Source organism: Lathamus discolor, chromosome 5, assembly GCF_037157495.1.
Source record: "Lathamus discolor isolate bLatDis1 chromosome 5, bLatDis1.hap1, whole genome shotgun sequence".
In the NCBI taxonomy this organism is placed as follows: domain Eukaryota; kingdom Metazoa; phylum Chordata; class Aves; order Psittaciformes; family Psittacidae; genus Lathamus; species Lathamus discolor.
This window is the reverse complement of record NC_088888.1, coordinates 29,571,747-29,585,985: the sequence shown is the minus strand read 5'-3', so window position 1 is coordinate 29,585,985 and position 14,239 is coordinate 29,571,747. Positions and strand designations below refer to the sequence as shown.

General features: G+C 37.0%; 1 protein-coding gene across 8 annotated transcripts in view; it reads right to left on the bottom strand.

The window, feature by feature from the left end:
* RGS7 (regulator of G protein signaling 7) overlaps positions 1 to 14,239 on the bottom strand; it is a 285,204-nt gene that overhangs the window by 60,864 nt on the left and 210,101 nt on the right. For all 8 annotated transcript variants that reach the window (XM_065680183.1, XM_065680181.1, XM_065680185.1 and 5 more), the window contains exons 6-7: positions 12,599 to 12,650; positions 1,080 to 1,144 (exon numbers count right to left, since the gene is read on the bottom strand). In XM_065680183.1, the coding sequence (XP_065536255.1) occupies positions 1,080 to 1,144; positions 12,599 to 12,650 (117 nt within the window). The remainder of the gene's footprint in view (positions 1 to 1,079; positions 1,145 to 12,598; positions 12,651 to 14,239) is intronic.

The following is a 14,239-nucleotide window of genomic DNA, read 5'->3' as shown; positions in this document are numbered from 1 at the left end:
GCTGAGGTTATCTTCTTCCAAAAAGACCCCAGTTACCTTTGTGCACTGCTTTTACTGAGACTAAGTGAAAAATTATCTGTAAATTTCCTAACAAAAAATGTTGCTTCAACAGTATTTCTATACATTGCAAATGTACCTCTACGGCATGTTTACTGAAAATAAAGACCACAGAGAGTGAAGACTTTTTCTAGGGATCTTGTCAATACCAGTAAAGGCTCTCATGGATTGCATACCGGTGGTGAATTTTCCAAGACACGTAAGTATACAATTATGGATACCCCACAGTGCAGTACACTGAAAAGCAAGCTTGTGCCAGAAGAAGCAATAAAGTGTGCCAGTGGGGTGCTGCGGCTGGAGTATTTAGCATGTTGAGAGGCCTGGCTGACTATCCTGCTATCATGTCACAGCAGCACAGCTGGACAGCATTCAGCACAGAGCCAGGGCTGTTCGTGAATTTTATGTTGACATTTTCATGAAAAATTCAGGAACTTTTGGGGGGATAGAGATGGAACTCAAGACATCTCTCTCCTTAGCAAGTGCCATCCTCATCAGCTAATCGAACTCTTGCATTTTCAGGCTCTTCCTGGCCCAAATTATGTCACCTGCCTGGGGCACAGCAAAAGTTCAGGGAATGGGAAGTACCTCTAATCTCACCCTCTTTGCCTCTCATCTAACTGATGGGACAAGGGTTCAAGCCCCAGCATCACTTTAAAGAATGAGACTCATACTTTTACAACCACTAAGTGCTTTTGAAAATGCTGCCAGGGATCCTTCGTTCAGACCTTACACAGTGTAGAGTACAACTACTTTCAAACATCTGTGGCATACCTGGGTTCATGAATAGTTATTTCTGATTTTGGCATGGTGATCTGAGCAGAGTAACATTAAAGATGAACCAAAATCTCAACTTTTGCCCAGTTAGCCTTCACTAGAGTCTCTCAAATAGCATCTATCACCCACATGCTGGGAAAAGTGGCAAAACCACAAATAAATTTCACACATAACGCCTATAGTTCTTAACATTATTTCACATGCTCATTAGTCTCAGCAAAGAAATTCACTTTTCACCAGGTACTTACAGCTTCATAGTCTGCTAGCTCCAGCCTTGCTTTGTTTTGCATTGTCCGCTTGCAGAGGTAAACAGCTGGAATAGAATGAAAGAACACAGAATTTGCTACCATCTCATAAACACAGCAGACCAGAAACCTAGAGGCTTCATCTCTAGTTTACTGCTAACGATTTTTGTTTTGATTTCTCCCTCTATTCTAAAAAGTATTGTAACTAAACCGATGGGTCAGATACAGAGATTCATAAAATAATGAATAAATAATGAATCTGCTTTATGCAACAGACATCGTATACAAACTGTATGAGATACTTGGGATGAGGTTGTTTAATGGCTAGGGAACTGGCACACTAAAAAAAAAATAGTAAAAACATTTTTTTAAACTCTGTTTATAACTCACAATGTGTAAGAGTTTGATAAAGAGCTGCTGCTATATCAGTCAAATATTTTTAAGAATGTTTATACCCAGTTTTACTTATTTTTACTTTATATTTGGAAATTACAAAATTACCTAAGACTTTAGCTAAAAATTCATTCCAGATAAAACTCAGTTCTCATATAGATTAGTCTGCGACAACCAATATTTAAAATAGAAAATAATGTGAGAATAAGAAAACTCTTTCAATCACTAGGAAGAAGGAGGTGCTCCTCTCACGTATATATAGCTTCGATTTTTAAAGTAGTCAAAGCAATTATATTTTACAACTCCATGGAAACAAGTCACCTGCAAATACATGCAACCCCCCTCCAGTTGATGTTATTACAGTGGAACTGATGACAAGCATTTCCAATAACTCCAGCTGCAGTTACAGGTGTCCTCGTAAAATGAAATTATATTTTAATGTCTTTTTTTCTCTCTCATTTTGTGTGTGTTAGCTGGTCTATTTTCTTTCATACTTCACTTTTCATTCCCTTAAGAAGCCATGATGTCTTTCTCTATTCCCAGCATTCTCATAGCCCCTCTGGTTCCAAAGGAATTTCTGTGTCTAAAAAATCTACAAATACAGATACAAATCCATTCACACACCAAGTATAGCAGACAAGCAATTTCAACAGCCTCAGTGTCCATGCACTGTAATATCAGTATACACTTATATTAATGCATTGGCATGCATGCTGAAATGTCGCCAAAAGACGATGGGATGAATTCTGGACCCTTTGTACCTAGGTTACATCCACAATCAGTACAGTGTTCAGAGAATACTGAGGAGAGGGATAGTCTTTGTCATTTAGCTCTTTTCACAGTGAAGAATTTTCCTCTCTTTTCCTTGAAAACAGATTATTTCATTGAGCAAGAGAAAAAAGTCCCTAAACCCCTTGAAAATACCAGCACTAGAATACATATTTAACAGAAATATGTGGACACTTCTGGGAACTGCAGGGGTCAAATTTTGTCTAGTACTACCAGTCTGATACTATCTGAAAATAAACAAAATAAACTCCCTGTTCTCGGAACTTAATTAAACCCTTGTCAATCCCATTCTCATGGCCCCTGTATAGGCACTGTTAGTTTAGCACTTCCTTGAGTTTACTGTGGGATCAGCATCTCCTGCTACCTCCAACAAAAATTGTTGCTGTAGGGTTTTGGTGGTTTTGGGGGTTTGGGTGGGGGGAGGGGGGGGGGTTGGTTGTGTGTTTTGGGGGTTTTTTTGAAAAAAAACGCACCTGTCAGGATAGGTTTTAACAAAAAAGCATCTTCAGATCACAGAGTTCTCAACACTGGCAAAAAACTCCACTGGATCACCAGGAGCAGGAGAGAGGAATTAGCTTGCAACACTATTAATCCAATACTGTGTCTGAGAAAACTTTTATCTTCACTGTGTGACTCTACTGCAGTATTTTCCCTGCAGGGTTCTTTTAATGACCCTTTTTGCTCCAACTCCATAGGAAATAGTCTGTGTAAGAATGTTTGTTTTCCATAATGAGCATATTTTAGCCAAGACTCAAAAAGTCACGTTCGTCCTCAGACCACTTTTTCTCTGAAATATCCAGATCCTTTCCCCTTCAGGAGACTAAAGGTTATAATAACTGTATCGTGGTTTCTTCATGTCAGAAATGTTTCCATGTGCCAGTGTGGGTAAGGCAGAATCTACCCATGCAAGATTTAGTTATTCGGGAAACACAACATACCAACTAGTGTAGAAGAAAATAGCCCTGAAGGTCATTCCTACTCTTTGACTCAACCTACTGCCAATGCTATGTGCTAACTATTACATCCTTATTATAGAAGCTCATGGTTGAAGATCTATTTAAGAGCTGCTGACAGCAGCTCAGGAATTGGAGTTCACCAGTTCACACTCTTGTTATCATATTCTTTGGCTCGCTTGTAACAAAATTCATCAGCATTGTGGGAAAGCAAGAATGTGAAAATCGTTCTCATTTTCAGCCAGAACATTTGAAGGCACAAAGAAATGAAGTTTTATTCTTGCAACTTTTAAAGCAATAAGATCTGAAGTACAGATACTTTCACCTTTTGCAAGCACTATTCCATTTCCACACCAAAACATATGTGAAATACCTGCGTGTGTTCAGTAGCCTGACCTTACGCATCTGGGGAGGATGTCAATCGGCTTCCCTCTCAAAAAGTAGTGAGCCCTCGGTACATCAAGGAGCTCTAACTGCCCTGAGCAGCTCATCCAGGGTCTCCACTGAGGCCTCCTGTGCTCAGAAGCTGCGCTTAAGCCCAGCTGTTTTCCCTGGTCCCAACTAGAGTTACATTGTAGATGTAACCAGCCCTGTAATTTATCAATGCTGCCCTGGCTTCCTGGCTTGACTTTGGACCTTCCTGGACACTTCAGACGTTGTTGGTGAGGACACTGCTCCTGCCTGCACTGCTGGCAGCCTTCATTCTTGCTGACCTTCCCTTGCAGAGCTGACTGCTCTTGCCACCCCTTGACAAGGGTGCTGAGAAATGCTAAACTTATGGTTGAATGATATGCAAGGAACAGGGTCTGATTAATAACCTTGATTTGCTAAATATGGACTGCCACATACACCCTTATTTTTAGAGTCAGTGTATTCTGATGGATTTTGCAATCAACATAATTGCCTCCACTAAAGTGAATTATATGTTGGATGCTATAGCTTGTACATTGGAAGTGACTGATTATCATGAAAAAAACATATTTGCCAATAATTTCAAAGGCAATATTAATACACAACATTTCATAATGAAAGATGGTCAGTGATGTTTATAAATGGGCATTTGAACCAAAAAACAGTACTAAAGCACACTTTGGTAGCTGTGCAGTAAATACAGACTATTCACTCATGAAAATTCACTGAAGCACTCACAAAACGTGGGCAGTGTGAGAGCTTAAAGTGAGATTGGAAAGTGTTCTAGCAAGAGTTGCATGAAGAGGATGTCTGGGTTTTCCTTCTTCCAAGTTTTTAAACTGTTATACCCAAAATAAGCCATTTTCATGATTAGCTACCCTTATTTCATATTCTTGACTGTTCACTTGTACTTGAAAGCTCCTAAGACATACCTGTAGATTTATATATTTTTTTTAATATTTAAATAAGGTCATAATGATAATGAGAGGTTTCATTGCAGAATCAAGAAACTGGACTGAGTACACATTGTATTACACACACCGAAAAAGAAACCCAACCAAACAAACCCCTGAAAAGCTCAAACAAACAAAAACCAAAGAAACAAAACAGTTTTCACCCAAAAGTTAAAGTGGGGAACTAAAGCTTGTTGCTAAACAGGGTCTAAATCTTCCCTCTTACCACAGCAGGAAAAAAGCCTCATCTAAATTCAATGGAGGTACAACTGGGCCTCTGAAGACCATGGATAATGCCACCTACACATCCATCACTATGTACACAAACTTAAACTCCTTACATAACTGTCCCAATGCCAGTGGTGTTACAGCTTGATTCAGCCTCAGATGGTGGGCGTAACTTTCACTGAACATTCATTATCTCCACCGAGGCCAGATTAAATTTATACTCTCTGTGAGTCAAAATTCTGCTTTCAGAGTCAGTGTGTACATGCCTAGTCAGTATTTAAAGAGCAAAGAAAATAGCAAGTACTGCAAGGTCTGTGGGTTTCAAAGTGGGCAGACAGAAGTCCTCCCTTCATATGCAAGTACCTGCATCAGTTGGAGAATTACAGGACACGACTGTGGAACAGAATAAATGAAATCAACTACCTAATTTAAATGTTGGGATTCCTAGGGTTATTTATACCCTCTTTAGGCCACTTCTGCTTTTACCCAATTAAAAAAAAAAAAAAAAATTCTGCTCTTCACAACAGCTATTGAGTTTCACTTAATCTTTAAAAAAAAATAACTTTTAGGTGGACAAATGGTCATCATCAGCTTCATGCACCTGTAAAAGAACTGAACTCTGTTAAATGAGAATAACATTAAACTAGAAGTTAGACCATGATAGTTGATGTGCACTAAATTGCCAAATGGTCAAAACCATAATTTCTGAAACACTCCTCCCTTTTTCGACTTTCTATTCTTTGATGACACTATTTCTATAATATCTAAGGAATGCAATTTGATTTAGATGGGTAGAGGACTTTCTTACACAAACCAAGGACAAGAAAGAAACCAAATTTCAAACTACCAGAAAGCTCATGAATTAGGAAAAAGCAAACGAATTTTCAACACTCAAAAGTTCCCAGATGACGCTGGCCTCACAAAGTCCTGCAGAGTGACAAAAAGAGGTGTGGAATAGAGGTCATCCAAGCTACATAAACTCTAGGATCAGATAAATAATGTCCTGTTGTCAAATCTAATCTAAAATCACATCCATTGAATTATTTCATACTTCTTGTTGTTATAATTATGTTTTCAATTTGCATTCAAGATTATAACGCCCTGCTCTGGCATAAAAAAAAAAAAAAAATTCTACCTCCTCTTCAGACTCTCAGATTTAAGGGGGACTCAAATGCACTTGCTAAAAAGCTTCTAAGAGGAGGTGTAACAAATCCAAATACACTGACTTTGCATAGAAACCACTTAGGGGATGTGCAATCCAAGGCAAAGCTGAGGATGTGAAAAGATTTTCTTCTAAACTGCAAAAACTACCTACAGGGATGGCATCAGAAGGTGGCCATTACTTGACAAAGCAGGCAGTTACTTAGTGCCCACAAAAGGCTATCAGTGGCAAGACAACACATGACTACAGAAAAAAGCATTTGTTGTCATTGTTCCTTTGGTGGCCTAAAAGGTCTAATTTCCATATTGATAACGAAACAAACAAACCTATTTAGGTTACTCAACATGGTAATTTGAAAGCAATTCTAAAATTTACGAGTTATGTTTCTAAATCTCAGAACTTATTAATAAAAAATCTTATCCCTATTTATAGGGGACTCAGATGCAGATTATTAATGCTTTTAAATTAATGATTTTAAAGTAATGCTGAAGAAAATATGTACATGTGTCAGTTATCTTTTCATATGTGTGCATACAAATGCATTGGCCAAACACATTTTCCATGCATCTCATATTATGGATACAAGTTACACATTCATGGAAAGAAAATTCAGGTAAATACAAAACTGAAATGGTGAGCTGACTGGAGTGCATTTTCAGGAAATGCCTTCTGCTTACAGAGCCCTTGCTACTGTGGTTTGTCAACGTCAGAATTATCAAGGATCAGAAAAAAAATCAGGACATGCTTGTTGAAGTGAGACTTTCTTTCCATCGTTTATATGACAGAGACTGTTCCTAATGAGTGAATTATGTAGCTCTGCACAGAAATATAATGTGATACGAATTCAGAGTGGAAAAATATCTTGTAGGTCACCTATTCCATCTTTCTGCTAATGCCAAGTCCCTTTCCTAAAGATCATTTGATTAGGTTCTGCCCAGATTAAATTCTATGCATAGCAAGCATTGGCCCCGGCCACGTTTTCTTGAGGGACTATTCCCCATGACAGACTGTACTCCTCACTTAGTCCTGCCACCAAGATTCAGTAGATTCTGTATACATACTTTCCCAAAATCACTCACTTAAGGAGTCAAAACCCAATCTTAGCAACGAACTAGTACATTACTTGAGTCTGGTAGAAGAGTCTGTTTCTCACTACACCTAGAAATCCAGCAAATTTTGAGACACTTTAAGACAGGTCCTTAAAGGAGGGATCTCTAATAAGGACCTAAGATGTTTGCTTACAGGAGTCGTTCACGGCTGACATTCACAGCTGACATTAGCTGTTATAAAAATGGGACTGGGCATTAGGATTCAAGATTACAGAACTGCAGAACTCTCCAGAAACTTCTCCTCAAAGCAAATTTCTCCTCATTCTCGTGGCATAAATTTTAACAAACACATTTTTATTAATATCTGGCAATTTGTATAAAAGAAGATACTACTCTGCCACCAGTTTTGACTCAAGCTACTGACTCATATTTATGGATTGATTTCCAGAGAAGCTGAGCACATGCAGTTTTCCAGTAGATTTCAGGTAAGCAATAGGGCTTAATACTTCTCAAGCACAAATCGCTTACTAATAAGCTGTTGCCAAGGGAATCCTGCCTGAGCCTTTGGACAAAGAAAGTATATAATGCATCCTCTGTACAGTTACTCACTCCATGGGAGAGGGTGCAGCAAGACAAATGAGAGAGAAAATTCCTGAGCTAACCAGATTTTTACAGAGAGGTTTGAAGCTAGGCACGTAAAACAAGCAGACAACAAACTCTAGAGAGAAAATTGTATGTAAATTTTCAATATGTGAAAAACAAGATACATGACTGCAATTACTTTTTGTGCACTATGCACTCTTTAGCATGACTGCAAGTCTGGCAGAGGAGAGGCAGATGAGACAGGTGTGATGGCTCATGTTCAGAACAGAGCAGCAGAGGCTGAACACAAAGAAGTCTGTCAGTTTATTCTTAAACGATAGGAATACAGGAGCAATAGGAAGGCAGCTTTGTACAGACTGACTTATTAGCTGATTATAAAAAAGAAATAAATAATAAAAGGACACTTCTGCTCTCATAAAAATGCTGAAGAACAACAGCTATGAGACAACAACTTTCACATAGCAAAAGTAGATGGTTTCCTTATTTTACTGTAACTCAGACTGGGTAACAGTCACGAATGTATATAGAACTGCCACAGAAAGTTCCAAGCAGCGTTTACCCAGACAACTTACACTTTTAAAGGCAGCAATTAGTTTTGGTTTTTTTTGGGGTTTTTTTTTGGGGGGGGGGGGGGGCTATGTGGTGTGATGTTCCTTGTAGTTGCTCTAGTTCCCTAGAAAACCATCTTTACAGCTCATAACTTTACATGGAAGGCTACTGAAAACAGCCCTTCTTCACAGCAGCACAATTTTACATTTTGCTTTGACTATACAGAAAAATAGTCTCATTTACAGATCACATGGGCATGTGCTCTTAAACTCATATTGCATTATCAGTTATTTACTGTGCTCTCCATAACTTACCAAGATCCTGCAATCCTCCTCCATTTTTAATTCATTTGGGAGAAATGCACACACATAAAATTACAAGGCTGAAACAGCATCATCCTCTTATGATTATATAGAAGCAGTTGACTGTTGCCTTCTACTATCAGTCCAAACCTCCTTAACACTACGAGTGACTGTGGCACTTTCGAAAGTTTATTCTGTATCTCCTTTGAACATATTTCTTTTAATACACAGTTAACTGTAAGAAAAGGTCTCTGTTACAGACATTTTTGAATCTAACCATCAACATAGGTGGACTACAGAAAACAAGTAAAAGTTACTGATTCTTCTCCATATCTTATACGTCTGAAATTCTTAGAAGCCTCCAATATTGCCACAACTATATTAATTTGTTTACTTAGGCTTAAGCTTGAACTTTCCAAACACAAAAAAATTGCTTTTTTTTTTTTTTTTTGTGAATTGAATTTTTCCCTAACCTTTCTTATCTCATTCAAAAAAAGAGAACAGTAAGAAAATGAATTTGTCAAATTTGCAACAGCTATAAACCACTAAACTTCCAAGAGAACCTGAGAAGTCCCATGAGAACTGAGGCTAAATGCATATGGAATAACAATTTCATGTTTGGCATTATATTTCTCCTTTCTGAGAGGCAATGGACTTAATAAGTCTCCATATGTAAGTAATTCTTAATGGCATGAACTACTTTTAATCTGCCAGAAAAAAAAATCTGTCAGTTACAAAAGTACATCTGTAAGAGATGATTACAGGTAGGTTATGCTCAGCCACTACCTGCATTCATTTCCAAAGCCAGTTTTCTGAACTGGGATCAAATTCTGCTTGTCACAAAACAAATCGTACTTCAGGAACATGACTTAACATCAGAGAAAATGCAAAGCAGTTTGAGTTACACTGGCATTATTATTATCAATTATTATAAATAATTACTATAAATATGAAGACTTCTTTTCATTAATAAAATCCTACTGATAGCAATGGGATTCTATAGAGAACAACATGTCTTGCATGGGTGGACTCCAAGACATTTGGCATTAAAAAGGGTATCTTCAACAGATGGAACCTCAGAAACTGCCTTCAAAAAAATTGTCTGGAATTTGAGGCATCTCTCTTGAGGTCTCTTAAAGCATGATTTTCAAGAAAAAGGGAAGGATATTTTCAGCACTTGGTGAAAAGTAACAGCTTCTTAGTAACCTCAGAATGATCAGATGGTCAATATTTTGATGGTTATAATCAAACCCAAAGGTTACAGTATTTCACTTTGACATACAATAAATTAATTCAAGCCCTTTTTTTGCCACCAAGACACAGCTTTATTATGAGAATGGGTATGCAGCTTCTCGACATTCGGGAAGACTTTTTTTTTAATTTTGTGTTCACATTTTCTACAGAGAAATCTCTAATGAAAATATTTCACATTGCAAGCTCATGTGGAACAAGAAATTACAGTTTAGAGAAGATAGTAACATGCTATACAAAGATGTAATGATTATGTCTTTCTGACTTAACTCTAGAAATACCTCGATCTCATTATTCATTATTTTTCCAGCAGTATGCTACATTCTGGACAGTAGCCCAGCTACAGCTGAGTAATGCTCAGGAGCAATTCTTAAATTAAAATGAAATTGTAGTGTATTTGTAAAGACTTGTAAAATCAGGCCAACACCACAGAAAATGGTTTGCTTTGTTAATAACTTTGATACAGGGAAATTACAGAGAAAGCCTCTTTTTTGCTGGCCTTGAGAGACTCCTATTGCCTGCGACAGCCATTAATTTTAGGAGGTGTAGTTTCAAGCTTGTTCAGGACAAGACCATGAAAATGGAAGCACTGCAGAACACCATAATACATGACAAGTATGAAATGAATTTGCATATCTGTAAGAACACAAATTCTATTTATTTTCTAGGAAATAACAGAATTACTATGAAGCCTGCAGAACCTCTTTGGACTGTATTTGATGTGAAATGTAATATCCTTCAGTTTTTTCAACCCTACTTTAGATTGAATTCTTGAATATTATCTGCTTGATTTGTCTGTATTCCTCTGATGAATACTGTTTACACCAGCTATGCCACACTTTGTGCAAGCAGCTGTATTCAATTCTCCCCTTATCTGCCCTCTCTTTATACTCATAGAAAGGCATTGGAAAAAAATCTTCAGGTCACAACGCAAATGCTAATTTCTGGGATGGGGAAGATGCTAACCTAATAAGAAAAGTATTGAGAGGTTGTCTTAAAAAATTATTTTCCTGTGAATGCTCTGGCATTAGTCAATTCAAATTGCACACAGCCACCTTAGGTAGATCTAGTGCTCTGACCCTGTTGCATGGCAGAACTGCGGGTGGGTTTCTTACAGGCTTGCACCTTTGGCTCATGACTCAGAAGGAGCAATGAGATGGCAGGGTTAGGGCTTTCCCATCCTTCAACCCTCTGCAACAGAAAAGCTTAAATTCACCAACTGCGACATATTTTCCACTTATATTTGAATCTTGAAAGCTCTCAAATGAGTATGTTTACTGTCAGCAAAGGCACCTTCCTACATGACGAAGAAACTGATCCTAAGTTTAATTCAGCATTTCTGGCATGCAAAAACTGGACAGATTGTATAAGATTTCTATTTACTGACTAAGGTGTGTAATTCCAATCCAGCAATCAACTGTGACTAGAAACTTAATCTCTCTTAATTTAGTTTAAAGGATACTAATTGAAACTTTCCCAGCCTGATCTCAAGTTCAGACCTTTTAAGCATATAGTTATTTCTTAAAATCCCCCTGGTAATGTAACACGTATTACAGCTGAACAACTTAGTGTCACTTAAAACCATAGTAAATTACTTTCTGATCTTTAACATATTAGGAGAGTATACTGAAGTGCCCCTCTGAGAAAAGCAAGTAACAGTTTCAAGGAAAGGAAAAACTCTGTAATAAGTGGTAAATCAAGCATTTCTCCTTCAGAGACTAATTTCCTCCTATAGAGTGGCTAATCACTCAGATGTGGTATGGATTACCCTTCTTCTGTAGCTTTCAATAACAATTTGCTGGACATCTTCAAATCTCAGTGCAATAAAGAAAGATTAACATTTTCTCCTTCTATAAAATGAAGAAACTGTCACTGTTTTCAATCTCTACATTGAATGCGCTCAGCTCTGCTGAGAGTCTCAGCTTGAAATTGTTTTGTTTAGCGATGTATTTGAAATTAAACTCTGTCCACTGCAGGAAGGAAGCATCTATTGGAACCGTCCATCCCTGCAGTTTTCAGCTCCCAAGGGCTGAGAATGAATCCATATTACATGTGAACACATATCTAAATTTCTGAAAAGCTTTAAATAGAGACTTTCAAAGTTTGAGTTTTTAAACAGGTAAACTATCATGTACATGCTTAGCTATCTAAATAAGTGACCTGGTCTTCAGATGAGCTGTGTACTTACAGTCTAGATTAGAATGAACAGGAGGCTGTTCATAGATAAGCCATTTTCTTTAAAAATTACATCACTATTTGGTGTGGAGCAGCACTTAATTTTGTTATAAATTTTATGAGTTTTTTGTAATGCTTTACTGTTATGTCCAGATTTTCCTAAGCACACATCGGTAATTACAATGTTTATGATTAAAACCCCAAGAAACAGACAAATAAGCAAGGTATTTTCTAATGCAGTTAATATTAGAGCCATACTAGTTTCCATAATAAATATTTTCCACACAGCTTGTATCAGATATAAGATATCTAAACTAGGCACATCTTTGAGTCTGAATCTGAAAGTATCTATTGCACAACCATCAGTAAAGTGTCCTCTGCTTTACTGAGACTTTGTTACTGTAAATGATTACACTTCTGGAGCAAACAGATGTAAATGGCAAGGCAGGTTTTGATGACTTTGGAGGCTTTTGGGGGGGATTTCCCCTCAAATCAACTCCCAGTTTGACTTCAACAAACTTTTAATAAACTTTAAAAAATGTAACACCACATTCATTTCAACATCAGCAATTCTTGTACAGGAATTACATGACATATAATTAGGCTTTTAACAGTGGGATGATTAAACAAGACAGATTGCAATGATGTCTTCATTCATATAATACATAATTCCCGAGAGAAATAGGAAAGGTTTCTACACTGACCATAGTCTGTGTTTTCCGGCTCCCAACAATTTGATGGCCAAAAATAGGGTGTCTATAGACAAAACAAAAAAGTAGGGAACTCAAGTTAGACAATGCAAGTATTATACAGTCCTTGGATTGATACTGGTTTTCAGAGTCAATTTACATTTCTGGTAGATCTAATATATTGTTAACTTGGCAATTTTGAAATAGGCATAAAAACAGAAAATTACATTTGTATGCTTGTTTATTGCACTAGTGTCAGAATAACATTGCAAAAGAGGAACAAAGTGTTCTTTGCATTCTTAAAATTAAGGGAACAAAAGCCACAAGGTTAGGTAGTGAGTTTGTCTTTTTCATCTTCTCTAGCAAAACACCTCCTACATGTCCTGAAGAATCAGTTCTAGAAAGTGAAAAGACAGAAGATACTTTGGGATACATTCAGTTCTTGATTTTGGAGAGTTTTCATTAGTATATATTAATAGTCAATATTCTTTCCTAGGAGCTATTCATTTCTATTTATTTTTAAAAAGGCCACTAAATACAACCTTTCCACAAAGTTGTCAAAGTTCTTTGCATCTGTTGAAGTTTTGGGTTTTTTTCTAATTTTTTACCAATCGTGATATAAAATGTGACTTATTTAAAATGGAAAACCAATAAAGTTATTGATAACTGGTTGAACATTATGCTTATTAAAACTGTACTGTATTGTTAAAATAATTCTCTTCTATCAAATGAAGAATATAAGACCATAGAGACATTTTTCACTCAAATAACTTATTTTCTAAAAAGGTAAGCTTTTAACAAAATGTAAAGGATTATAGTATTTTATACATAACACATTCATACATATTTATATACATACATGAATAGACAGATTATTAAATCTTATTTGAGCAGTTGTATCAATCTCATTAAATTCGTGGATAGGTCTGGGTGGTATTTCAAAACACAGGTGCTTCCCTTAGGAAAAATTTCTGCTTCACTCTGTTTCTTACTATTTTTTCTCCAAGATTTCCTAGATGCAAAAATGGAAACCTCTCCTGCTGCCCATTTCCCTCAAACTATTTTAATGTTAATCTGGGAAGCAACAGGGGCAAAGGGTGATACATTCGCACCTACTCAGGTTAAATGCATGTTGTGAAAAACCTCTCTCTCTTGTAACAACGAGCAATTTAGAAGCTATTTATGTAGCAACCACGATGAGTTAAAAAAGAAACAAGCTAACTTTAAAGGATGTGTTCCTTATAAACTAATCTGTGCTCTGAAGCAGCAACGAATGAATCTCCTATGAACTATTCCTTTGAAGTGCCACTGAAATCAAAGTGACCAGTATAAGAACAAGTAAAAAGGAGAAACCCCTACAGATGCAGTGAGGGTTACTAAATACACATAAACCATATTCGCTCAGGCAGCTCCTGAGCTGAAAGTGGCTGGGGCTCAGATTTTATTTACAGGAAAGTTGCAGTTACAGTGGAGAGCGTCCGGAGAAAGGTAGAGGGGAAGAACAATTTCAGAAGTAGAGAGATAGATACTCTTTCAATTATGGGTATAATTGCTGCAAATTCCATATTCAACCTCCTCATACACACTTAGACAAATTACATATGTACACTTGACAAATTACATATACTCACATCCCAGCAAAGATTAAAAAATAAA